General features: G+C 49.4%; 2 protein-coding genes across 4 annotated transcripts in view; both read right to left on the bottom strand.

The window, feature by feature from the left end:
- Positions 1-5,446: 5,446 nt before the first annotated feature.
- B9D1 (B9 domain containing 1) lies at positions 5,447-9,300 on the bottom strand. 2 transcript variants are annotated; one of them, XM_032197570.1, is made up of 7 exons: positions 9,213-9,300; positions 9,001-9,069; positions 8,787-8,898; positions 8,622-8,718; positions 8,079-8,141; positions 7,196-7,263; positions 5,447-7,026 (listed from the first exon to the last, which is right to left on the bottom strand). In XM_032197570.1, exons 1-7 carry the CDS (start codon positions 9,279-9,281, stop codon positions 6,884-6,886), a joined length of 621 nt encoding a protein of 206 aa, XP_032053461.1. In that variant the 5' UTR covers positions 9,282-9,300; the 3' UTR covers positions 5,447-6,883. The 2 variants fall into 2 exon arrangements, with proteins under 2 accessions (XP_032053461.1, XP_032053462.1); XM_032197571.1 differs by having other exon boundaries at positions 8,622-8,710; positions 9,213-9,274.
- Positions 9,301-17,241: 7,941 nt separating this feature from the next.
- The window catches only part of CACNA1H (calcium voltage-gated channel subunit alpha1 H), a 117,169-nt gene continuing 107,983 nt past the window's right edge, over positions 17,242-26,427 (bottom strand). For both annotated transcript variants that reach the window (XM_032197524.1, XM_032197525.1), the window contains 3 exons: positions 21,969-22,152; positions 18,798-18,979; positions 17,242-18,475 (listed from right to left, as the gene is read on the bottom strand). In XM_032197524.1, coding sequence (XP_032053415.1) covers positions 17,306-18,475; positions 18,798-18,979; positions 21,969-22,152 — 1,536 coding nt within the window. In that variant the 3' untranslated portion in view covers positions 17,242-17,305. The remainder of the gene's footprint in view (positions 18,476-18,797; positions 18,980-21,968; positions 22,153-26,427) is intronic.

The following is a 26,427-nucleotide window of genomic DNA, read 5'->3' as shown; positions in this document are numbered from 1 at the left end:
GTGGGTGTTACACAAACCCACCGCTTCAGGAACGCTCCCAGGTTCCCTGGGGAGCGAGTTCGCCTCCGGTCAGGTCTTTTAATTCATTTTGCTTCTGTGTCGGGGCATGAAAGGAAAAAAGAAAAACCTCTGTTGCCACAGATGACTGCCCAGACACCTTTTTGTTTTTTGTACCTCTCCTTTTTACAGAAGGATGTTCTGTGACTCACGTTCTGCTCCTCTGCAGGACGGCTCTTCTCTGCTGGTGTGGTTTTTATTGCTCCTCTGGGCCTTCTCGTGATCAGTGCTGCTTTGCTCTTGTACTCTGTTTTCCTCTGGCCTCTCAAAATTGCATGGTTTTTTGGAATAAAGGTGTTCGTTACAGGAAAGGTTTAGGAAAAGCTTGAAGTGTTAATTTTTGTGATGAGTGTAAAATACCCTTAAAAATGAACTTAATATCACAGGCTTGCAAGCCAGAGGGGCTACTGAAGCTGTTGGGAGAGATTCTTGCTGTGCCTGCGCCTTCCTCTGACCTTGGGCAAGCGCCTTTCTCCCTGCCCCGGGTTTCCTCTTCCTTTCTGCGAAGCGAGATGGTATTTGCCTGCTTTGGGGGAGGAAGAGAGCTATCTGGATAAAGTATTATCTAGAGGCTTGCCCTCATCCAGTGTTGCCAAGTATTTTTGCTGAGTACGAACATTGCTGCTACCTCTTGTTTGTCCTGGGTTGTGAGCGGTGCAAGCTGTGGTCTTCCGCTCGTTTTCATCGAGCTGGGGGGAAATGCTTTGAGCCAGTTTGTGCTCTGGCTTTGGCAAGATTTCTGCAACTGCCTGCAGTCCGCTTTCCGGAGAAGCAAGCTTGATTTACACAGACCCCCACACTAAAAACTTCCGCTTTTTTTCTTTTTTAAAGCTGTCATCTGCCTTCCAGGTAATCAGCTCCCCTCCGTACTGTGAAGTGGACACAAAATGAACATTGATTTTTGTAAGGATGGCAGTTTGTTTGGGAGCTCAGGATTATAAATAGCTAAGAGCCAGTGTTGTACAGCGCGGTAGCGATCCTGCCTCTCAGTGTCTTGCTGTCAATCGATTTTACCCTCTAATTGGTGAAGACTTTGGGTTTCAATGATTGGAAATGCCCCCTCCCTGTTCCCTTCGGTGCCTTAAACATCCCTGCCAATTCCCCATTAGGGTGGTTAATTGGTAGCAGCGTGGCGATCGATAGGGGATTGGCAGCCTCCCAGCGTAACACAACCGAGGGGTTCGCGAGGGCTGAAATAGGAAATTGTAAATGTTGGGAGCGCAGCAATAGCTCGGGTGGCTGGGGGAGCCCTGTTTGGACACAGCGTGCTGCAGCACTAGCACTGCTGCAGGTGCCATTGGAGCTCCATCCAGCCCAGCAGAGCTTTCCTTGGGCTGTTGCATTTAACAGTCACCGATGCAGCTTCGTGACCCGTTGGAAACCACAGCGTGCTCCGGGGCTGGATCAGGCAGGGCTTTGTGCCCCGGAGCAGCACGGAGCTGGGGGCTGATCGCAGGATGCTGGCTTGGTGCAGGATTGTTCCCCAGCCGCGGTACCAGCGAGACGCCTGGGGATCCCCTCGTGCTGCGCCTCGACCACCTGCAGTGTTTTCCTCCGCAGGTAATCATCCAACACGTTCCTTGGGTCACAGCGGGGTGGGAACGTGGAACCTGGGAAAATCAGACAAAGGGGGGTTCTGGTTTGGTGTAACAGTATTCGGCCTGGGAGCCCTCGGTCTGGTCAGGTTGGTGTTGTGCTGGGTGGTGGTGGAGGTAGGTTTTCTTACCTTTTTTTTTTTTTAAAATGTGTTCAGCAAGCCCGGCACTAACTGTAGTGATATTCTCGGAGGTGAATTTGGGTACTTAAATATCTTGGCCTGAATAGAGGTATAAAAATAGAAGCCTACAACAGTTAGGTGCTTCTGCTAATCTTCCTGCTGAAGGACAGGAGACCGAATTGTTTGCACCCAGCCAGGAAAGCCGCCTGCTCTCACCGTACCCTTGCACCACAGCCTCCATCCTGGGGTGCTCAGGCCTGGTTTCAGTGGCCAAAGGATGCTTCCTATCAGGATTTGTGCTCCCAGGACACGCTCAGCCCAGTGGTGGGAGCCTGTGGCAGGGGCTGCAGTGGGGTCTCCAGCCTGGCTGGACTGGGGGGGTGCTCAGGAGGGCTTCATGGTGCTCCCACAGGGGCTGGGATCCTTTGTGATGGGCTGAGAAGCTGCTGGTGATGAGACCAAGTAGAGTCGGAGCTGAAGCTCTGACTTTCTTCAGATCTGGCTGGTTTGTTCCTCTGTGGTTTTCTTCATTCTTTTTCCTTCCCTTTTTGGAGCGTTTCACAGGAGACTCCTGCTCCTTAACTGCAGGGGAGCAGTTGTCAGCTTGAATTTATCTGCAAGACTCTAATTCTCAGATGGAGATAATTTCTGGCTGCTGCAATACTCCCGTTGCAAAGTAACCTCGGCAGCCTGAGGACAAAGGCAGCTTCTTGAATGCTCGCAGATGCCCAGATTTCTGGCTCAGTCCTGCTCCCTGCAAGGCAGCTCAGGTGGTTCCTCGCACTGGCAGGTGTTTGCCCCGGGGTGAGGAGCAGCAGCAGGACAGCTGGCACCGTTGTGCTGAGCAATTTTCCACGTAGGAACAGGAGGGATTTGGGTGTCCTTCACAAAATCTTGTTAGCTAATTGTTATTAGCAGTCACCAACATCCTCCTAAGGGCTGGAAACTGCCACGAGAGGGCAGAAGCTGTTGCTGCTGTTCCCAGTTTTGGTAGCAAAGGCTGCAAATACCAGTTCCTAAGGGTTTCCAAACAATTTTCCTTTTCCTGACAGGAAGAGGACACTGTTCAGATCACGTCCTTTGCTGCTTCTTCCCAGGTTGGCTCCCACCCCCATGGCAGGAAGGCTCTCCCACAAGGTCTGTCTTGAGCCCCTTCCACAGGAGCTTGTTTCCAGGTGAGATTTCTGCCCATCGTGGCCTCTGCTCTGCATGGAGCAGCAAGAAGGACTTTGGAGAAGCTCCATCCTCCCTTTTTTTTGGCATTGTTTGCCCGGCAGGCACAGTGGGAGCTGTGTTGTGATCTGCACCATCACCCCAAATCCCTGATACTGCTGTGTGAAGTGACAAAAGCCAGTGTGCTAGCACTCACAGCCCTCCCACGATGGCCATGGCCTGTTTGCTCTGCTCTCTGGAGCACTCCCTGCAGTGACATGATGATCCTGCTCCTCTGTCACCTCTGTCCCCATGCTCTTGTACACGAGGCCACCTGCTGCACGGCCACCAGCTGGGGTGACACCAGCAGCTGGCTGCATCAGCCCCTTTGTGTGTGTCCTGCGAGGTGGCACTGCCAAAGCTCCTTGAGACCACGCTGGCAGAGGAGGGAAGGCTGCTGCAATGTCCTCAACTATCTCAGAGGCTTCGTTTACCCCTAACAGGTCTCACCCGTTGCGGTGGTGGTGATGTGTCTCCTGACACACCCTATGGCAGCAGAGCAGCAGGGTGCAAGTCCCAGATGAAGAGTTTTTCCTGGTGAGTTAGGAGGTTCACGGCCAATTTCACTGTCTGGGAGAGACTTAAGCGTAACAAACGGGAGCTGCCGTGCCAGCTGACAGCCCCGTGCCACCATCTGTGTTACAGGAGGTGGGGAACTCAGTCCAGTTGTGAAGTAAAAAGGAGAATGATGAACTAGTAGATGAGTAGGGCGGTAACAGCTGCTGTTACTTTGGGATTGCACTATGGTAAGACTTTATTTTCCCTGGGTCTTCACTGTTCTTTAAGTATGGGCTCTTTAACCTTTCATATATTAACAGTAACTGCAACAAGCGCTTACAGATCGTTAATCCCTTCTTTCTTAATGTCACTCACCACAGCACAGCATCGTGTCTGTCTTTATTCCTTTGTCATGAGAGCAGAGATTCTCTCCAGTGTGAAACAGCTGCAAACCCTCTGCCATGCCCGAGTTCCAAGACTTAAAGCTGAGACAGTTGTCCAGAATATTGTAAAGGCAGCAGCAGCAAGCCTGTCTCTGGGAGAAGAGCATGTTTATTAGCTCTATCAACAGTTGCCTTGCTGAACAAACGAACGGCATTGAACTCGGGAAACAGTTATTGAAAACATCACCCCCACACCTGCCACTGTATGAGGAGCAAATTGTGTCAGGTTGAAAAGCTCCTGCAGCAAAACACCCAGAAGCCAAACATGTTTCAAGGCCTTGAAGAAGGTATGGGAGATTCTTAACAAATGTGCTCAAAACGCTTACGAGTCGAGAAAAAACAGACAATAGGCAAAATGCCCCAGTAATACAGGCAGCAGCGTGGGGTCAGCTTGGAATCAGATGGTCTTTACTGCAATATTGTTTGTGATTTCTTTGAGCACTGCTTTTCACTAGCTTTTTTTTTTTTTTTTAACCAGTTTTTCTGAGGGTCCTTGCACCTTGGCTCTGAATAATGAAGCTATGCACACACACGTGTTGGTTTTGATCAGGCTTGGTGTGGTAAGCATCCAACTACTCATTTCAAACAGGCAGCAATTCAGATTGGCAGCAGGAGCACACTGTAAAGCTGTACGTGAATAAATTCACTGCATCCCTCTGGGCATGAAGTTTGGACTTTATCTGGGTTTAACAGGTTTTTCATGACTAGAATCTCTGTTGTGCAGTTTTGCTCTAATTAGAATGGGGGCAGGTAAATGTGCTCAAGGGAAAAAAGATATTTAACCAATGGCAGGTTTAATGTCTGGGTGTTTCAGGTTTTTCAAATACAGATATTTATCCTGCTACTGTAGCTAACTGCTTCTCAAATACTTTTAAAAAGGAAACAAAATTCCTTGCATCTCTTCTGAGCCAACAGGAAATACTTATTAATTTGGATTCCAACATGACTCAGTTGAGAGATTACAGCAGTTGCCAAAACAACTGGTGGAGCAGCTTACTGGAAGTGTAAAACCAATAAAAACCATGACAGGATAAAAGCAGAGATGAAAAAAATCTGTAACCATGTTTGGGAAAGTATTTATAAATACTACAAAAGATGCTAATGCACAGTGATCACAATATCTTTTTAGAAATTACAGTTATTTATTCACACTGCTCAGTACAAAATAACTGTACCTACTGGATACTTTACATCTGTACTGGAGGCTCTGCAGTTCAATACTGTGGTCATTATTCTTTATCTTTATAGTTTCAAGGTCTTGGTAGTTTACTTGCAGGGTGGTATCATGTTAAGTCTGTCTCACAGTTCTCTCTTGGTATTTGCAGTCAAAACACATGAGATTACATGCCCAAATTTAAATATGAAAATGACTAAGCAACTAGTTATTTCACGGTAGTATACGCTTTGTTCTTTTGTACCTGTAAGAACAGCCTATCTTGGATGATTCAGGACTTAGAAACAACCATGCTGGCACAAACAAATAAAAACCCTGGACAGCAGAAAGAAAAAAACAAAAATATTTAGACAATTGGGTTTATTCATCCTAAAAGAAGAGCGCTAATGTTAACTTAGGGGGGTATTCAGTGAAAGGCCATGATAAGACAGCAGAAAAGATGTTTAGACCGGGGGCCAGCTTTGGGTCATCATGCTGAAGACATCTGAGAATAGCAAATTAGCTTCAGAGCCTGTGTCACACTAATAACAAACAACATTGTTTCGGTCATTCTCTGAGGTTATGCAATGGGAAAACCTAATTATAGCTGACATGAACATCAATATGTTGCTTTTTTAATGCCTTTCTTCTGATAAGAAAACCAGCTAAGGAAAGCCACGGTACATTATCTCCGTAAACAACCATTTTCCTTGCACGATATTCTCTCTTCTTTGAACCCGTACTACCACACATGATCTGATTATATTGGCAGAAGCCTGCTAAAATTGTTGCAAGTTAAAACCTCGGCTACCCAAAGCATCAACCATCAGGCTCTGCTGGGCTGGAGTGACCTACTTAAGGGAAGAGATGAGGTCTTTGCTGCTGCTCCTGACTGTTGTGTACAGCTCTGGTAACATGACTTGAAGCTAACTACAGTATATGAGTTGGTTTACTGAGACTCTGTGTACTTTCATTTCAGCTCCTTCTCTAAGGCTTATTTTTTTAGTCAACAGCTGCACTTAGAAGTCAAGTTGTTCTATCAGAACTTATAAGCACACAGCACGCATATACCTAACACTACGGTCTCTCAAACTCCTGTAAAATAAACTGCTGTCCTTTTTCTTTCTCCTGAAGCTGGATGTAGAATAAAATCTACACAGAGTCACCGTCTTGTTCTTAAATGCAAAAGCCTCGGTTGCTTCACTTAAAAATGGGGAAGGGTTTGTTTCTACAGTGCATAAACTATTTTATTTAGTTGCACAAACTCTAGAGGACCATGGGGGACAGTAACAGATACCTGCTGTGATTTTGCAGAGTGAAGCTGGTAGCACAGAGAAGCGTGTGTGTGTTTCTAATCTCTCCTTTTCGGAAGGTGCAATAATTTCAATTCCCCATTTCTGTCACAAAAACATCAGTACAAATCCAGTCCTTTTTTTTTACTAATGTTTTAAACAAAGGAAAACTATTACAACTATAAGTTGAAGTATATAACATATAAAAAAAGAAGCTGTTATAAAAATTCTTTGTAGGTCTTCTCTTGAGAAGTCCAATATTACACATAAAAATGCAAAATAGAACTGATGATATAAATTTACAATTTTTAAGCTGTGTACTTACTGAAAGAATTATACTCTAGAAAATTACTCCAAAGCCCCAGGGGCTTGAGTTTCTTTTTCAATAAAGGTTTCACATGAAATTTTCTTAGTTCAGTCAGATGCTCATTCTCCGTTTGAAGAAACAAACAGTGAAAGCCCGTAAAACACTTAACTTCTATGTGAGCCTTTGCAAATCTCACTTCTGAGTTCAATACTTATGAATCCCCTCTGTAATAGGCACGCAGGAGGTCTGCATGTCAGTCGGGCTCACATCATAGCCCAGCTTCTTTATATCTTTGGTCACTACGTTGAAGGAAATGGTCACAAAGCCTTGAGATCGCACCCTCGTTACTAGAAGAAAGAAGACCAGAATAACACTGGTTAAGACACGATTTTGAGTTACTGTTGAACTCTTCACATACCTGGGTAGGACTGCCTTGTTGCCAACAGGAGAAATGGGTGGCCAAGCCACGGTCTGCTGCCATGCAAGGGCTGCATTCGGGAGTCTTTGGGGCCTTACCTTCTCTTCCTTCCCCCTGTGCTACCACTTTGGGGTCAGTAAATTCTGGACGTCTCCCTGTGAACCAACTTGAAGAAGAAAATAGAAAATAAATAACTGGATACACATGGTCGCATTTAGATTTGACACAATTTATTATATGCGATTTTTTTTAAAGAGGGGTAATAAGTCTCCCAGCTTTTGTTCACAGCATAGAGTTTTGGACACTTATTCACTTTCTTTATTGCTATTCTACTTTGATCAAAGATAAATTTTCCTCTCTCTGAGGGAGAAAAACAAAGAAACAACTTTCATACACGTTATATTACATTCAAGCTATATCTGAGCTAGACAAACTCTCTCTACAGCAAAGCAGTTTCAAGACCAGTCTGATTCAAGGCCTGATTACCCAAAGTAACAGAGAGGCTTGGATACTTCAAGTACATCAGAAATGCACTTAATACAAAGGTAGATGAAGTAGCATGCAGATTCTATGAGAAGGAGATCATAAGCGAAGAGATGGACATCAGCTGAATCCTGTCTGTGGGGCACAGATTCCCACACCAGCTCTGACCCAAACCAGGCTCAGCTGGTATATGCAATCCACAACCTGATAATCAGCTCACAGGTCAGCAGCCCTTCAGTACAAGAATTCAGGTCTGCTGTTAAAATTTGTTCTTTTTCAAACATGAAGATGACAAAAAGACAAAGCATTACGGCAAGCAGAGAGTTAACACGTTCTGAGAAAGCTCTTCAAAAAACCCAGACACCTGAAAATGTGTCTTTGCCTTCAAAACCACCTGGTTATGATAGAAAGTGTACACAGATATGCATCAGTGAGTAGCTGGATGGACATCTGCAAGTAAGAGCAAAACTTTAAAAATAAGAAGCCTTTAATCATTACCTTGTAAACTTTTGCAGCCTAGATGTGGACTCTGGAACAAACATAGCAATGGTTCTCTTATGCCTAAAACAAACACGAGAGGTGCAGACCTTCAGAAATGAAGCAAACAGCACTGGCAAGTCTTATATTTGTGCAGGCAGCGGAATTTCAGACACGTCAGACCACTGAACACCTCAAAGTAAAACAATACTTTCCCTTGCACAAAGAAAGTGTTTGCTTGCACAGGAAGAGCATAATTTCAAGCGGCAGGAATGAAAGCTTAGCGTGTGCTGAGAGAGATGGGGAGAGAGTGATGAGAGCTAACATACTGCACTTCATCCTTGGGTGGTCTTTATAACAGTTCTAACTTTAAGGAGTAGCTTACGGGATTGCCAATAATAATAATAACAACCAGAGACTGCTGCTAGAAAATCCACACCCTTTGTACCAAACGGACAAGTCATGATAAGCAGATATAGGGACAGTTTTGTCCCTGCAATAACACGGCAACTTGGCAATTAATCTGTCTTTTAGCCCTGAAAGATGGCAGGGCTGTCTGCTCACCTTCCAGGTGTGAAGGGCACGTGAACAGCTCCGTAACCTCTCACCACGTCGTTTCCAAAAAAATCAGGTCCGTAGACGCTCACGACAATCTGCGGCCCTGCCAAAGAAGCGGGGGATGAGGGAGGCACCTCGGTGTTGAGCGTCCCCCCCTCCCCAGGCACTCACAGCCGGATGGGTTGGTGCTCTTGAAGGTAATTTCGATGGGGAAGTTCCAGATGAGCGTGGTGGGCGAGACATCGCTCTTGGAGGTGATCTGCGAGATGCCCTCCTCCAGGCCCTGTGGGGGGGAGAAAACCACATAAGTGGGGCCCTGCCCTACGGCTGCCACACACGCTCTGCTGCCCGGGCAGCGCTTCAGGGGCAGGCAGGGAACCCTTACAGCGGTGGGAACCCAGTCCTGGCCGTAGACGAAGCAGAACTTGCAGTAGAGATCATCAAACCCGGGGAACTGCGGGGAGACGGGCGGCGTCAGCGGGACGGGCCCACGGGGACCGAGGGCCGGGGCGAGGCCGCGCTGCCGGGGCTGGAGCCGAGGCCGGGCCGGGGTTGAAACCGGGTCCGGGCCGCCCCTCGCCGCGGGTCCCCCCTCACCTCCCCGCTCTCGATCTGGCCGTTAACGGCCACCAAGAAGACCCCGGGGCCGCCAGCACCGGCCGTCATGGCGCCCGCCTCGCCGCTAGGCCCCACGCCCCGGCCAGTTGCCATGGAGACGGACGGAGCGGCGCGGGGGACAAAAACCGCAGCGGGCGGCGCTTCGCGAGGGTGCCCAGGGTTGCCAAAAAGCAAGGGAATCGCCCCAAAACGCCGGCAGTGACGTTCCCCTTGTTCAGCACAGCGCGTTCTCGTCACCCCCACGGTCACTGGGCTGAGGGGCTGGGGCTGAGTCCTACAGGAACCTGCCTTCCGCTGCCCATCTCCCCCTTAATCCTTAAGCCGCGTTGTGTTGTGAATTTTATACATTTTTGTTTTACAACGTTTCCATAAATCACTCCTGGTGAGCTCTTTATAAGGCATTCCCAGCCCGTGGGAGGGAGCAGCACACACCGAGGAAATGGCCACTAGATGCTGCTGCCGGCCGGGCTGCGGCGGCTGCACCCGCAGGGAGCCCCAGGACTGGGGTGCCCATGGGGGAACATTTGGGATCGGCAAGGATGGGGGCACCCGGCAGCTCTGGTGTCCCCACGGGGTCACAGTCACAGCTACACGAGGCCTGTTACAGGCCACGAGGTGTCAAGTTTTAAGGCTTTGTAATTAGCGTCGTATAATGACGTATTTGTTTCCCTGGCCTGGCGGGAGCAAGCTGCGCCCCGATAAGTGCTGGTACCTGGATGCGACTGCACGTCCCGTGGGAAGGCGAGGAAATGGGATTGTGTTCTTCTGATTAGCCTGCTCTAATTAAAAGGGGAGTGAATTCTGTCTGTCTTTTCAGAGTTGAAGCTGCTGACTCTGGCCGTGCTGCCTCCCTGCAGAGGCCATGAGGTGATGGTGCCGGGAAGCTTTGCCACCGCCACAGCCGCTCACCCCTCAATGTCATTCTCCATCTCAGACCCTGCTGCCCTGCCTGAGCTGTCCTGGGGCATTCAGTCAGCACTGGGCTCTGGGGAAGGACGTGAGGAACAAACAAAGCTCTGGCCACCAACTGTTTGGTTTTCCCTTGCTGCGACAGCAAGGAGTTGGAGGCAGCCTCGGTCCCCATCAGCTCCATTTTGCCTCCTTTTTGGCAGCCACCCTGCGAAGGCTCGCGTTGCTGTTCTGGCTCTCTGCAGTGCCACACTGTGGACTCTTTGTTTCGAGTGTTTTTCCTGAGGGTAAAGGGGCATCCTGAGATACTGCCTCTTGCCTTGTGAGGGGTGCTGTGTGTGTTTGGGCTGGACTGAGAATAAACTACTAAATCACTACTAGCTGAAAAATGCCTTTAATGTTCCTGTGGATATATTCTCTGCCAATCTTTATTTCAATTAGATTTGTCGAGTTTTCTTTGAGTTTACTTTTTTTCTTTTTTAAACATTCAGCAGACAAAACTTGGCCAACAGGGGAATGGGAGAAAGGCTCCTGGGATGGGAGGGAACGACTGAAATTTTATCCTTTCTCCCCTGCCCCTCAGAAATGCTTCAAAGCAAATCACTTATTTCAACTGAAAATTATCCAGGGGAAAAATAAAGCAGCTCTCAAACAACTGCCCTTTGCAGCTAGCAAGGCCATTTAATTAACACTTTTTTTTATTATTTTCTTTCTTTTTTTTTTTTTTTTTTTTTTTTTTTTTTTTTCTCTTTCCATTTCCTTGGCTACCAGCTAACTCAGACCTAGCTAAGAGCCAATTTAAGTGTTGTTTTTTTCATGCCTGGCAAGTGATATACAGCTGCTGGAGGAGTTAATACCAGCACCAAGAGATTTTCCCCCGTGACGGAGAAAAGGCAGCGGGGTTATTCTGCAGCAATGAGTCATCTGTACCTGCCTGTGGAAGGCCTCTGTCCCCTTCCAGTTGTAAGGAGACCTTTCTCCCCCCCGCCCCCTTACATGCCAATCTTGTTCTAATTAGCTGCATTTCTGCTCTTTATGATTAGAATGAAATCCCAAGCAACGAAGCAAAGAAAACTTAATTAACGGTCCATCAGAGATTTCAATTTTCAAGCATAATGAAAACTCACAGATCAGGGCTATTCTGTGGGTGTTATTTAACGATGTTGGCATCTCTCTTGGCCAAGTAAAACATTAGTTTCTTCTTCCAGCCCTGTCCTGGTCCTGTTGTTTGGTGTTCCCTGTGTGAGGCACTTTCTGGGAACCTCCCCGGGGCATTTGGGGCACCCAGGGAAGGAAAGTGCTCACCTGATGCTCGCTGGCTTGCCATCGTGTGCGGGACAGGTCCCATCTCTGAAAGAACATCTCCTGCTCTAGCAAGCACTGACCTCTGTGCACAAGGCATTAAACAGCTAAGGGAATTGCATTTTTTTTCACTTCCAGGAAGAGCCAAGGCTGAGAAAAATCTGTGCCAACTCTCCCAGGCTCATGTAAAGGACATTTTTTTAGGCTCCCAGCTTCCAGGAAAGTGCTTTGGGAGTTGCTGCCACTTGTGATCCAGCACTCAGTGCGCGTAGGTGGATGTTCTCACCTGTGGCAAAGAGCATCCTTGTGGGAGTGCGGTGGAAGAAAGAGGCTGGCTAAGAGAAAATGGGGTTGCACGGGGCGAGATTACAGTGAGAAAAAGGAATGTCTAAGGCAAAAGGAGCCTGTGCAGTCCTTCGCCTCTGCCAGACACAAAGTTCCTCCCTGGGGGAGCCTGCTTTTTGTGAGAGGCACAGGAGAAGGGCTCCTTTGCAGAACTGCATAATTGCAATAGTGAGATGGAGCCCTTGGTGCGAGCAGCAGGCCCAGGTGCTGCTGCTTGCTGCTACCCAGGTGAGAGAGTGCTTTAAAATCTGCGCTGGAGGCTGGTGCCCAGAAAGCAGGTTTTTTGTCACCATTACATTTTCAAGTATGATTAAACCAACCCCGAGGCTGATTCATCGCTTCCAAAAGGCACTCAGGGAGGGTGGGTGAGAGAGGAACGACAATACAGTGGCACAGCAGAAAAGTTTATTTTTAATCCCAAATATTTACGATCAACACCTGCTAAATGGCCAGTGAAATACATTTTATGGTGTCATTAATCTGCAATAAACCAGCTTTATTTTTAGAGTGTTTGCACAAAGTTGCCAGTCTGACTCATCCCTGCCTGCATTTCATCTCTGCGAGGAGGCTACAGAGAGCTTCCCTGCCCTTTGTCTTAGCAGCCTTTTTCTTCTGTTCGTAGCGCTCTTCCCACCCGCTGTTCAAATCAAAGAACGTGGAAGTACACGGAAAAGCCTGAGCCCAGACAACGATATTCTTGCTGTAATTCTTGCTGAATGTATTTACCCAGAGATTTAGTTTGGTGGGAAAGTAATTGGGCGGCGACTGGTGGGGTGAACTGTTCTGTTACGTGCTGACTTGCTGTGAGCCAGCCAGGAAACCAGTGCGAGGGGCTGCAGCTGCCCCAGGAGGGTCCCCAGCACCCCGGGCACTGCGGAGCAGTGGCTTTGCAGGGACTGGGGGGGACACACTCCGAAAACCTAGGCCATGTGTGACTGCAAGGAGACTTGCATCATCCTCAGCCCAAGCACAATTTGGCCTAATCCCCCTGGAATAAAAAAGCACAGCAAAAAGACAAAGCAGGGGTGTCAGTACCCAGTGTTCTGCCCCTCACCATTACACTGGGTGATTTATCAGGTTGGGATCCAGCCCTGAGGCCAGTTGCAGAGCATCACTGCGTGCACGAGGTGCTATTGCCAGTGGGCTGTGAGATGTCTGGTCTTCTATGAAAAATTAATTTGTTTTGGAACTTGTTACCATTTGTTAGATTTTTTTTTTTAATTTTTATTTATTTATTTATTTATTTTTGGTTAATGAGGAAAATTAATTAGTGCCTTGATCTGAGCCAGTCGGAATAAATTAACATGCAGGCAGGAAGGGGGAGAGGGCGAGGAGGGCTGGAGGAGCTGTGTCACAGCAGGGCCATCAGGTTTGGGAAGGGCACGAGGAACTGGAGGCTCTGTGGATAGAAGGGGAGGGAAGGCGAGCTCCTTCCTTTGCCAGACACGAAGCCCTCCTGCTTGTCGGCCACCGTGGCTGTATTTTGGGGCAAGACAGGCTCAGGTGGGAGAGCCTCTGCTTGGGCATCTGCAGCAAACCCGGGCAACATTGCAACAGCCCTTCAGAAGGTTGTGCCTCTGAGCATGCAAAGCTGAAGCAAGAAACATAAGTTGCTCTTTTTTTTTTATTATTTTTTCTTTTTTAATCAAATAGTTTAATAATTAATCTGGTTTCTTTCCTGCGGTGTTAGATAATGAGGGTTGCTGGCGCTTTTCCCTGCAAACAGATGTTTTTCCTGACTAATCCAATGGCCACAGCTGGAAAACCCAACCCCTGGCTGGCAAGTGCACAAGGGCAAGTCAAGGGGTCCTGGCACGAGGCGCAGCCCCGGCTCAGCCCATCAGGGCCACGGACCCAAACCAGGGCTGAAACCCCCTGGTGACATCTCTGTGAGCAGAGATATCGATCAGGGGTGTGCTTATGCCACCGCATGTCCTGCAGTCACTGCAGAGAGCCCACACTGGGGCTGCACACAAAAAAAAAAAGGTTGGAAAAAAAAAATCATCACGGGGGGGGCTGCCTCTGTTAACACCATTTTGTAAGAGGACTGAGCACCCACCCGGTGCGAGCTTGAGTTATCATGGGGCCTGAGTGGGGTTGCAGCAGATAGCCACGCTGAGCTGCTTGGAAAAAAAGAACGTTTGGAGATTTCAGCCCCTCAGCCCCCACTGCTGATGGCTGAGGTGCTGGTGGGAGGCAGTAAAATTTCTAATTAAGGCCCCGTAAGGAAGAGGCGATGGCCCCAGACATTAAAACAGCCATGTATTTAATGCTTAATTGGGAACGTTTAATGGATAAAGTCAATTTAATTATTCAACCTAAGAAAGCTTGTACAAATATCAGTCCTTATTAGTATTCATGCCACCTGTATGATCTCACAACATTGGCAGATTAAAGGTTGTATCTAATTGCGCTGAGGATGCATTCAGATTAGAGACTTTTTTTTTTAAAGCTTTTTTTTTTTTTTTTTTTTTTTTTTTCTCCCCAGCCTAACAAAGACAATTTCACATTGATGCCATCTGCGATTCGACCTTGAAGCAGAGACCAGCTGAAGATGCTTTGAGGTGGTTTCCTCTGCCCCTTCCTCCACGCGCTGCTGGCAGTCCTCCTTTATCCCCACTCTCCAGGGCTGCCCGCAGCAAGGCCAGGCTGATGTTCCTGCAGGCTCTGCTGCAGTGGGGAGAGCTGGGGCAGCGTTGGGCTGAGAAATGCATGTGAATGAATCGTCATTTAAAGTGCAAAACAGAAATAAATCTGGTTAAATGATTTGCGTTTGTCTGGTGCTTTCCACTTCTAACCTCGAGCGATGCCACCCTTGCAGGCAGCCTGGTGGAAATTGCTTAGCATGATAAGGGCTCAATCAGCAGGAAAATGAACACGGCTTAACGAAGTTCGGCTGTTTCTCCATGCCGTTGTTGATGGCCAGGTTGGGGGCCTAAGACCCAGCTCTGCTCCATGTAACGTGTAGGTTTTAACAAACTGCTGCTTTATAAAGGAGCTGGTTCATAACACAACTCCAACCCCCAGCACTCGCTGCGTATTTTGGGTGATTTCCATCGCTTTGTCCCATTTCTCCAGCTGCGGCTGTGCTGGGTTTCCGGCTGCAGTGGAGCATGAGACACCCGTCGTGTCCCATCCTGCTCCTACTCCTGGCCGGGTGGCAGGCAGAGGCACTGTCACCTGCACGGCTTCTTTTTATTCCCTTCACATCATTGCTAACATAACACCAAGTAACCCCTGGGCTGCTTTTTGGCCTCCTGGAGGCTCACTTCATGTGCTCCAAGCTCTGCTTCCTGCTTCGAAATTAAGGCTTTGGTACTGGGATCCTGATACCCTGAATATTCAGCCGTCTCCTATGGATGCCTGACCCTGGCCCATGGCTCAGAGCCCCTTTGGACGCTGCCTTCCCAGCAAAGCTCAGTAACAACCACAGCAATAATTACCTTTATGGTGTTTTTCTGGAATTCCCCACTATCCCACTGAGGCGGAATAATTACAATAATCCTAAACGACTTCATTGTGGCGGCGCAGGTGCTCGGAGGCAGCTGGCACCAAGCCACTCGACACAGAGAGGCTCTGGGGCAAGGACTCAGCGGGCAGCACCTCAGGGGCCAAACACGCAGTGTCCCCGAGCCCCCCAGGGCAGGGGACATCTGGAGCCCGGGCTGTGGCAGCGGCGTCCCCGTGCCGCGGCACAAAGTCAGGCCACGCTTCCAGTTTATACAGTTTAATACATGTGAAACAAGATACATTTCCTTTTGAGTAATGGATGCATAAATAACAGAAGATATATGTGAATGCATAAATATGAGGCGGCATGGAACGAACCAAACAAAAACGGTTGTTTTTTATTTTTTTTTTTTTCCTGCATGTCTTTTTTGCTCCTGTTGCCTGGCGCTCGGGTTGACGTCGGCTTTTCGTGGTGAAGCTGTCCCGCGGGGAGGGCCTGGATGAAGAGCAGGGAAGGGGCAGGGAACGGAGGCTAAAAACGAAAAATCAACCCCAAAACTGAAAAATAAAATAATTAAAGTGGTGTTGACAGGTGCCTCGAATGCCTCGAGAGGCTTCTGGGTCTGCGACGGCAGCAGAGGGGCCTTCGGAGGGCAGCGGGTCCACGTGGGTGCGGGTGTGCGGAGGAAGACGAACAGAAAGAGTGCAAAGGGGAGGTTTCGGCTATCACCGAGCTCTCAGAGGCATTCTGCGATGAGAACAAATCATTAGCTTAAATGCTCACAAAGAACATCACCTAAGACAGCTCTTTATACCATTACAGACTGTATCAATAATTTACTCTGAACTGCAGTAAACAAAATACATTTCTTAAATAACTTACTATTTATTTGTTTTTCTATCTCTCTGTAAATTTAACTTTTTCTTTTTTTTTTTAGTCTTTTTTTTTTTTTTTTTGCAATGCAAGAAACCTTGTTTGTGCACGTTAGTTCAGATTATTGCGACATTTAACCTGAATATCCATTAAAAAAGGAAAAAAAAAAAAAAAAAGCAAAAGGACAATTGTACAGACAAGAAGAATGAATAACTTATTATTGCACTGGCTACAATTCAGTAGTGATTTGTTTTTTTTTTTTTTCTGTAGTTAGGACAACCTCTAAAGTACAAAAGAAAAATGAGAGAGACGGCTAAAGCATCAGCTGTGAAAAGAAGCTGCTAGGATGATGGTGGAGGAAGAGAGGGAGGGGAGAGGGGAAAAAAAGGAGAGCAAAGAAAGAGGAGAAACATTTGGAAAACGCATGGCCGTAATAATTAGATCCACATAAAACCCAAGGAAACACCACCCAGTTGCGGAGTCACATGTAATGCAAAAAACAGTATCGTTTCTGTATAAAAATATGTGCATTATGAAGAGAGAGTTTTCGTGGGTATATATTTTTTTTTGTCTTTTTCCTTGTTTTGTATCTCACAAATACATTATTTCTATTTATATAACTGCTGATATACAGACAATGTACAGCTCCCATCTCCTGGGCACTCCCACGTAATGTGACATCTCCAAAAGGTGCCTTTTTAAAAGTTGAGCGTCTTTTTTTAAAAAAAAAAAAAAGAAAAAACAACAACAAAACAACAAAACCCAAAGAGAATCCCCCAAACCCCAACCGCCACCACCTTGCACCCGAATCAATGTGATCGAGGCCACGGAGGGCGGCGGGGGGACCGAAGCCACCCCCCGGCCAGCTCCACCTCCCCTTTAGAAAAGAAACCCCCCAAACCCCTCGCAAAGCCGCTCCCCCCGCCCCGAAACACCCGTCACCGTTTCGTCCAGCCGTTTGTTTGGTTTCTTTTTAATTTTTTTTTATGTTTTTTTTTTTTTTGTTTGTTTGTTTTTTTGCAAACCTCCACAGCGCTTAAGAACAAGTGACTGCGAGAAAGGAGAAAAAAAAAAAACAACAAAAAACGAGAGAAGAGCGGCCGCGCACCCGCCGCCGCTCAGTCCCTTCGGTTTCAAAACCCACATTGGTGTCAAGCCCTTAAGACCCCCCCCGTTCCCCCCTCCCAGAAAGCTATACTGGCTCGTCGATGTCTTCTTCTGTTGCGACAGTCACGGGCCCCAAGTCCTGCTTGCGGAGGGGGCTCTTGGCGGGGCCGAGGAGCTCTTTGCTTTTCTCAGCGCTGCCCCACTGAGTTTTTAAGTGATCCGCTTTTTTCAGTTCGGGGGCCGCGGGGTCCGGCCGGGAATCCGGCGTGGATTGCCCGCTGTCCAGGAGATCCGAGAGGCTGCTCAAGGAGCTGCCGTCCGACTGCTCGAAGGAGAAGTTGGGGATGGCCAGGTGCTCCCCGCGGCACGGGGGCTGGCCCCGGCGCTCCGTTTTGGAGGCCGGTTCCCCCCCGGGCTGGCTCTCCGCGAGCTCCAGGGACTCTCTGTAAGCCGGGAACTCGCAGGACGGGGTCCTTCGGCGCAGCATGCTGTTCTCGGAGGGTTTGGTGCGCGAGGCCGCCCCGCCGTCGTCCTCCATGGGAGGATCTATAGAAATGCAGGGCGGGCTCATCTTCTTCTTCCTCCGGGCTCCGTGGATGTACTCGGACTCCGGCTGGATGTGGGCAGGGGACCGCTGCTTCTCCTCGGCAGGGTCCTCAAAGCTACAGTCTCCGTCGCTGACGGAGGGGCAGATCTCGATGGAGTGCCGCCTTTGGTCGTCTGCCCAGCTGGGCTTGTTGAGGAAGCCCTTTGTGTCGATGCTGTAAAACTTCTTCAAGTCCTTCTCCTTGCCGCCTCCCCCGGAGAGGCTGCTTGTGCTGCAATTCTTGAGGGGCACCGGCGACGGGGCCGGGGAGATGAACGGCGAAGTCGAGCGGCTCCCGGCCTCCGAGTGCTCCCCCCAGTCTTTGGCTGAGCTGTTGATGTGGCGAACCTCCTCGTCGGCCAGGTCGGAGGGCTCCACGAGGCAGCCCTCGGGGCCAGGGGGGCTGTCAGCGGGGCTGCCCGGCCGGCTGGGGACCCCGCGCTGGCTGCAGCCGTGTTTCCGAGCCAGCGTGCCGGGGTGCCGATGTGGGGAGGATGGAGGGGAACACGGAGGGGTGGCCGGCAAGGATGAGGCTGTGGGGTGGAGAGGGCTGGGGGTGAAGGTGCTCTGGGGCTGCTTCGCCGATGGTAGCGTCTCTCCTGGCTCCGCTTGCAGGCTGTCCTTGGGATCCGGCGTCTGCACGTCCACGGAGTCCGTCCGAACGGCCTCCTGGAAGGGGAGGAGAGAGAGATGGGAGCGAGAGCCTGGGGATCTGCCAGGCTGGTGGCACTTTTAGGGTGAAAGCTGGCCCGTGGCAGAACAGTTGGTGGGTGTAATGATTCCCTCACCGTCCCGTCTCCACCCCGCAGCGCCAGCCCCCATGGGACTGCCTCCAGACAAGTTTTGCAACCAGACCTGGGACCTTTTTGTCCTAAAAAGGGGAATTCTGCTCTCAACTCCAAAAAAACAAACCCAAGAGAGGACTGGAAAAGAAGAGAAGGACCGAGGCGACCACAAGGGAGTTTTCCTCTGCAGGCTCTTGGCCTCTTACCTGCCTGCACAGCAGCTTGTTGAGAGTAGGAGATCGAGGAACGACGTGGGGGGGAAGGATCTTCCAGCGGTGCCGGCCGTCGTGGCTGGGAGAGCGCACGGCCAGCTGGAGGGACTCTGTGGGGACTCTCAGAGAGGAGGAACACGCTCCCACGGGCTGGGAGCGGATGGAGGTGATGGACCCTAGGAAACAGAGAGGGAACAGTCACCACCATGGCCAGGGTAGGGGCTGAGAAGTTTGGAGGCTGGGTTGGTGCCCGCAGGCTCCAGTGTAAATGATGGAGAGGAAAGGAAAATGCTGGAGAGGAAAGGAAAAGCCTGTCGAGTCCAGCTGAGATCCCAAACCTCACCACAAGCCTTGGGCAGTGCCAGGATTAGAAACCAGGTACCCCTTGTCCTGTCTCCTGCCCTAAATACCTGGCCACACCTCATCAGGAGACGAAAGAAGCCTCCTCTGCAATCCACCTGCATTGCATGCGGCTCTGCCCTCCCTGGGATACCACCCATTACAAACTTCATGCTCACAGCATCTATTTTCTGTTCCAGGCAATGGAAAACTTCTCTCTCAGCAGCTGTGATGCTCAGGGTGGATGGCAGCCACCAGCCCCACACAGCAGCAAGTGAAGGGCAGCACCGGGGTTGCATTGGAAGCCCGGCCATTGCCGCTTTCCCAGCAGCACTGCCTCAGGGGGGTTTATAAAAGGACTTGGAGAAGGTGGCTGAGGGGAAATCTGGTGGCTGGGCTGTTTTTTCCTGAGTCCACCTGCAGGGCTCACAGCCCTGTGCTGCTTTGCCAGGGGGAGGCGAAAGCAGCGCTGTGCCACTGCCTCAGAGCCTCCGGAGCTCGCCTCGCCTTGTGCAGCCACTTCGCCAGGAGGAGACACTGCTGGCACGCACAGGGCAGTTTTTCCATTTCCTACAACGCAAATCCTACCCCCGATATCTATCCACGAGGCAGCCTCTGGCTGATCCACAGCACAGAGGCAGCTTCAAGTGCTTTGAGAGTCCCTGAGCTCATGTATCAGGCAGGGAGCGCGCTCTTCCTGAAGGCTCCCAGTCCCTCTGTGGTGCTGCTTTACTGCATTTCTGTGTTGTTTGAAAGATCTTTTGCTTTTTTTTATTTTTTTTTTTGGCTGCAGGATTTATTGTCCTCATTAGCTTGAAACCCAACGTCTGTTTCTACATTGCTGCTCCATGTTAAAAACACAGCTATCCATCACTTCAAGAGATCTCGCCCAAAGGTCAGGGAACTTGAACCTATGACAAAAGCCATCCAGACAGTTTGCAGTTTCATTTCAGAAAGAGATTTGTTGTTGGGGAGAAAGAAAACTTAGCGTTTAATCATTTTTCTTTTGGAGCTTTTCTCCAGAAAGCCGCGGAAGTGGCAGAGCAGTGAAGTTCCCACCCCACAACCTGCCCCACTTCTCCCTCTTTTGTTTTTGGGCTCTCCTACAGGCAGAGTTTCAGGCTGAGTCTGTACTATTCATTGTGATAATCCAGGCTTTACGAAATGTTTTTTATGATGCAGAAAAATGTTGTCATAAAATCTTTTACAAACACAGTCATAAAATCAAAACCTTACGCTTTCCTCCCCATCCGTAGCTGGAATTTCCTTCTGTTGGAAACTTTCCATCTAGCTGTCCTATAGGAAACCAAAAAACCCTCTTAACTGCATGGTCAGGAACCCTGAAGGGAGCCAAATATCCCTGGATTTGTATGTTTTTCTCTTGTTTTTCTAACAAATCAGGGATCTGCGTCTAACACCAAAATAATACAAGACCTGGTCATCTCACATTTTCAGTGTGTAGACACCAAAATGTTGGGAGAAGAGCAGACATCCTTAACTGACATCAAAAAGTCAATGACAGCACAAATGCTAATGCAAATCTGTGTGTGTAACTTGTGGGACTGTCACAAATCGGAGTTTGGTCAGCTCAGGAGCAGCACAGCTCTGGGTGATGCTCCTTGGATGGATGCACCAGCTCAGAGAGAAGGTAAGCACCTGTCATATCCATTACTCGACTGTTCCTGGAGAGAAATTTGGGAAAGATGAAAAATCCTTGGCCAGTTCTACCCACCTCTGCCAACATCACAGCAGTTTTATACTAGCATAAATCCTGATTTACACCCACTACAGAGATGAAAATCATCCCCAGTAGTCCAGCCATGAAACTCAACCTCTGTTTTCTTTGCTTAGCAAAGAATTTGCAGGTGAAATAATAATAAATACTGAGCAGAGAACGTTAACGGGTATCCAGACAGCTTAAGCAAATAGAGAGTTACTTCACCCAAGGAAATCAGAGCAGATCTTGCCAGCCCCACCAGGGTCTGCAAACCCACCACTCCTCTGTCCAAGCAGTTCTTGCATTTCAAACAGCGTTGCATCAAAGGAAACCATACTGGTAAGTTCTTGGGAGCCACTCAAGAAGCACATGTGCTTTTAGGGAGGCAGGTATTTTCTTTCTTATTGATTTCCCCTTCAAACCAATTTGCGCAACAAAGGAGAAAGAAAGGCATTTTAGGGGAAATGTATTTGGATGCAGTTGGGTAAATGTATACTCCAAGGCTCTGTGTAGCTCGTGATTCCCTGGCTGCGGGGTCTCTCCACAAGATTCATTATAAGGCCAGGCTACAGAGGCACTGGAGAGTGCTTTCTAATCTTTATGCTCCCAAAGAAACTCCTCCATCTGTGAACTCAATGTACTGTGCTAAAACGATAGTGCTCTGAGACTGAAGACTGCCTGAAACAAGAGCTGTACAGGAGCTCTGTCAGGAAGCAACGCCGACGCCAGCTTTTATTCATGTTGACTTTATTGATTTGTATTCCTGATGTCAGGGCCGACCATTTCAGAAGAAATGTGCAGCTAATACCCTTTTCCTTGGCTACCCGCCTGTGCTCTGTGCCTCTCGCACTGCTCGGGAGCCCCACTTCTCCCCAGTCAAACACCCAAACCGCCCACTTGCTCCTGACAAAACGCAGTGACGTGATGAAAACACAACACTGCAGCCCGTGGGATGGTATCAAACCAAACAAAGCGAGTCCTGGCTCAACCCACACGCGGCGCTGGCTGCGTATTCCCCATCTAACCACATGTGTGCAGGCAGGAGTTACTGTGAACAGTTTTGGCTGGCTGTGCGAGGAGGAAGGGAAATCTCTGTGAGTGGTAGGTACCTCGCTGGGATTTGCAGGGATACGTCTCCATCTCCACCTCGTGGAGGGGGAAGGGGGCTTTGGCTGGCATGACGGGCCGGAACATGTAGCTGTCATTGGGCAAGGAGTGCATGCGGGACACGGAGATCTTGCGCACCGTCAGGAGGTTTTGAGAGTCCTGTGGCCGCAGACTGGCCGTGCCAACCTGCAAAGCAAGGAGACAGGGAAAGGGGTCACTCAGCATCTTGGTGAATTTACAGTGGTCTCCTTCACGTCTGTTTTTTTGTTTTAAAACCCGGGCAGATGTTCCTCTTGGCATCTTACAGGGAGTCAGCAGCCCCGGTGACTGCAACAGAACACCAAAGCCGCAGAAAGAGCTCAAATTGCGGCTCGAGTAAAACGAGGCATCAATGAGCCACCGCTAAGCTGATTCTTGGACACAGCAGCTAAGGAGTAAGGTCCAGGAAAATGGGGCCCACCCTCCGAACACAGGAGAAAGCCAGCATTTCTCACACTGTTCTGATTTTCCCAGGGATGTTTTCAGCCCAGCCTGGGTGGTGATGGGACAGACGGACAAAATCAGACAGTCCCTGGCCACGTGGACCTAGGGTACCAAGAGCTCCTGGAAATTCATGGATTGTCCCCCCAAACACACACACACACACACAAAGGCAGACGTTTAAACACACACCCACGTTAAGACCACTGCAGACCCTGGGCCTCTCCCTTACAGCATGGGGCCTGTTGGGCACCGCTGGCCCCGACGGGTGGCAGCCCCACCACAGGGGGCAGAGGGAAGGAGAGGACATGGTGGTGTGGCACTGCCTGGGTGTGGAGCCTGTTCTGGGGAAGAAAAGGGATTTTTATGTGTTTGTATGGCTTCTCTGTCAAACAGGGCTCTGGTTGGAAGTGCCCAGACAGAGCATCTCCCATCACAACCCTTAAACCGGAGCCCTCACTGCTTCTCTGGGGCTCTCTTCACTTCATCCACCTTACAGTGAATTCATCCCAGGGTCTCAGGAAGCTTTATGTCCCCAACAATGTCCCCGTGGTGCTGATGGAGCAGCGGTGAGAGGTGGTGCTGTGACCAGGCCAACCGGGCAGCGGGACCCCTGCACCTGCAACCTGGCTCCTGGCCCCAAGGTTTTGGTCCTCAACACCTTCCCCTTACAATTTACCACATTATCTAAGGTACAACTAATTGCCCTGCTTTGCCTTTAATGTCAGCCTCACAGTGACTGATTGAAAGCATTTTCCCAGCTGCATGTCTTAAATTAAACATATTTTGCTTCACTCCACTGGACTGTTTTCCCTCTGTGCTAGCAAAAGCTGGGCCCGAGATCCCTTGCTGGATAATTTGGAAGTCACCAAGGATCTGTTTGAAACTGTTTTTTCCATACGTTCCTTGCTCATGAATTTCTTTCCTCAGATCCAACAGAGATACATCCTGAGACGAATTACTCAAGGCTTTTACCCTCTTGAACTTGGCTGAGAAGCCGAGGGGAGCAGCCTCGGGTATTTACAGGTAGCTGGCATCCCGAGCATCCCTCCGGGTCTACCCAGGCCTCTCTCCTGCTATATTGATGCAGCGGCAAGGTGGCTGTGCCAGTTGGCCTTTGGCCATTGCAGCTAATGAGCTACCAGCATCCCGGCACCTGGAGCAGAAGGTGGGCAGGCAGTTGTTGAAATCCTGTGCCACATGGAGAAAAAAAGGCCTCACCCCGCTGTCTCAGCACACTAACAGAAGGAGCACGGCGTTTTTCTATTAAATCCCTGTTCGTCGCTGAGGGATCTCATGTCAGTCTGCTTCGGCTGGGACAAACGGACAGAAATCCCCTCTTGACACAAACAACGGTGATTTTGAAGGTTTCAGCTATTGAGACCCAATTGACTGAGGGACTTGGGTAAGTTCCAGATGGCTCAACGCCACCGTAAGAAGTACTTGAAATATGAAACGTGTGCAAGAAGTTTACTGGCTCACACCTGGCGAGCTGCTCCTGACAGCTAGGAAGGCTTGGAGACACAACACCGTGCTGCTCCTCCTCTGTGCTGGGAAATGCACTCAGGAACCAGACCCCAGGCCCTGGAAATCAGTGAAATCCTTCTAAACCCATGAAAACCCAACCTGAACAGCACTGCCAAGGCTGTGCGTGGTGACCACTGCCTGCACCAAAGCTCTCCGACAGCAATAAAATGACCCCAGAGGGCTTTGGGGATGCAGCTCAGAGGCTTGGTTAAACATCTTTAATGAGTGAGCACAGCTATCTCCTCTCGTGTCTGGGAACTGGTAACCTGCTGGAGCTCTGATTTTGTTCTGGTCCAAAGGGAGCTCGAGAAGAAACAATCCTGCAAATACCTCCACAGTGCATGACCCTTCCTGGGTGATTAAACCAAGCCTAAAGCAGATTCATTCTGGATGGCGGCTGCAAGTTGTCTGATGGCAGAGGATGTGCTCCCCTGTGCAGCACGCACAGCTTCGTGGCACTGCACCTCCTCATTTGTGCCAAATGCCTGCAGCCCATCCAGCAGCACATTGATTTAGGAGGGCACATTCCAGGTTTGGGCCCGAGAGCTCCTGCCAGCTGAGATCTGGGGCAGGGTCACTCCTGCGGGCACATTTGGTTCTGTGTGGTCTCAGTAGGAGCAAGGTGGAGAGGTACAGCACCTGCAGCTGGAAGAAGGGGTCTCTAGGAGGCAGGATGAGTGAAGGAAGAGATGGAAAGATGCTCACCAGCTTGCTCCAGCATGCTTCTAACTGGGGACTGAATTTCAGGGCAGATGACGTGCAGCAGTGCATAGAGCATCTCCCGAATCCACAGCTCTGGTGCTTGCTGAATGCCCAACAGGTAAATGTGCTGATCTATGCACACCTTTCTGTTTTCTCGATACTAGATCATGAACAAAGCTTTACAGTAACAGTAGGAAAACCAAGCTGGGCCATGTTCTCTCCATAAACCAAAAAAAGAATCTGCCTGTCTCCAGCTCTCGATATATGATTCGAAGACAGACAGCTTACACATCACATTGTACATTAAACATGAGACTCCTTTTTAGCTAAAAAGAATATTTCTCTCGTGTTCCAGACAAGACTGCAGGCAAAATCGGCTGGGACACATTCCCTGCCCAGCTCCTGCACAGGCAGAGGCAGTACGGAGGACAGAGGATGGAAACGACTGTGGCTGTGAAGCGACAGGCTTAGGACGACCCGGACACCACCGCCAGCTGCACAGCACTAAAGCACAATGCCACAACGCAGAAGCAACGGCGCGGCGTCATTCACCTCAGCCTCGTGGCCTGGGGGGTGGTGGGAAGGAGTCAGGACATGGTGGGAAACAGAGCAGGAGGACGGGATTTCCATCACGGGAGTCTCTGCCCCCTCCAGCGTGTCTGGGATGGCTAAAGAGACATTCTCACAGCTCAGCGCTTCCTTAAAATCAGGGAGATAAAAAGCATCAGTAGCAGAGCAAGGTGGTTTTAGTGCTCCACACAGACCAGGGCAATATAGAGCATCCTGTAACACCTTCCTGGGTGCCTGTGCCACCATCAGAGGCAGGATTTGTTGCACGGAGCCCTGTGTATTTAAGCCCCTCAGTGCTGGCAGGTTTCTAGGGCTAAGAAGAGGCTCTGCACATGAAATGAGCAACCTCAGGAGGAACCTGAGGCTCCTGATCTGCTCAGGAGCTACTCATGGATCAGGAAAACTCAAGGAGAGAGAGCTCAGTTTGCAATCAGAGCCTGTGTAAAAGGATGTGCCCTCTCGTCTCCCGCTGAAAAAAGCAACCTGGGTGTTTATGGTGCACTTTCCTGCAGAAATCTCTATTAGAAGCTCTATTTAAATAGTGAATTCCCCATCGCTATGTAACCAAATTCCTTTTTACTTGATTTAATAGAGTCTGATGGATTTCACAAAAATCTAATTTAATGTAATTTAATCGGAACCCCTCTCATTGATTTTGCAGTAGATTTATTTGCAATCAGAGTGACAAAGGAACTCCATCTTCACTCTTAATCATACTCTGCTGACATGGGATGAGACAATTATCTCATGCCCTTCCTTTATTTCCCCCTACTTCTGATTGCCCTCATTTTCTAGAGGACTAGTAAAACTCAGATAGAAGGTAGCATCTGGAAAATCAGCCCCAGAAGCACCACTTTCTTGACAGGGGACCTTGACAATTCCCAGGGCCGTGCCCTGAGCAGAGTGTGAGCCAGCAGAAAGCTGCATGTTTACAGACAAGCCCTTCTGAGCTGCATGCTACAATTTGCTTGAGGCTTCTCCGGAAATCCCCAAATGGGGCTAAAAAGAACCTGAGCAGGATTTCTGTGTCTGTGTGAAGGGAATTTGTGCCATCCCTTTCGTATGTGTCAGGATTGTCAGGGCCAGAGAGCCCAGGGCTTTAGGAGATTGCTCCCTCGTGCTGCTGCTTATGCTAAAATGACAAGGACCAATGTGCTGCCTGGGGAACAGGACAGGGACATG

The sequence above is a fragment of the Aythya fuligula genome, chromosome 15 (genome assembly GCF_009819795.1).
Source record: "Aythya fuligula isolate bAytFul2 chromosome 15, bAytFul2.pri, whole genome shotgun sequence".
NCBI classification, from domain to species: Eukaryota; Metazoa; Chordata; class Aves; order Anseriformes; family Anatidae; genus Aythya; species Aythya fuligula.
The sequence above is the reverse complement of the archived record's forward strand: the minus strand, read 5'-3'. Positions and strand labels throughout refer to the sequence as shown.

Excerpts from the sequence above, each read along its gene's own strand:
- B9D1 (XM_032197570.1), bottom strand. The coding sequence starts at position 9,281 with ATGACGGCCGGTGCTGGCGGCCCCGGGGTCTTCTTGGTGGCCGTTAAC. Across the intron at positions 8,719-8,786 it reads GAGCACCAACCCATCCGGCT|GGCCGCAGATTGTCGTGAGC; the intron begins GTGAGTGCCTGG and ends CTTCTTTGGCAG. Across the intron at positions 7,264-8,078 it reads AGGCTGCAAAAGTTTACAAG|TTGGTTCACAGGGAGACGTC; the intron begins GTAATGATTAAA and ends TTCTTCTTCAAG.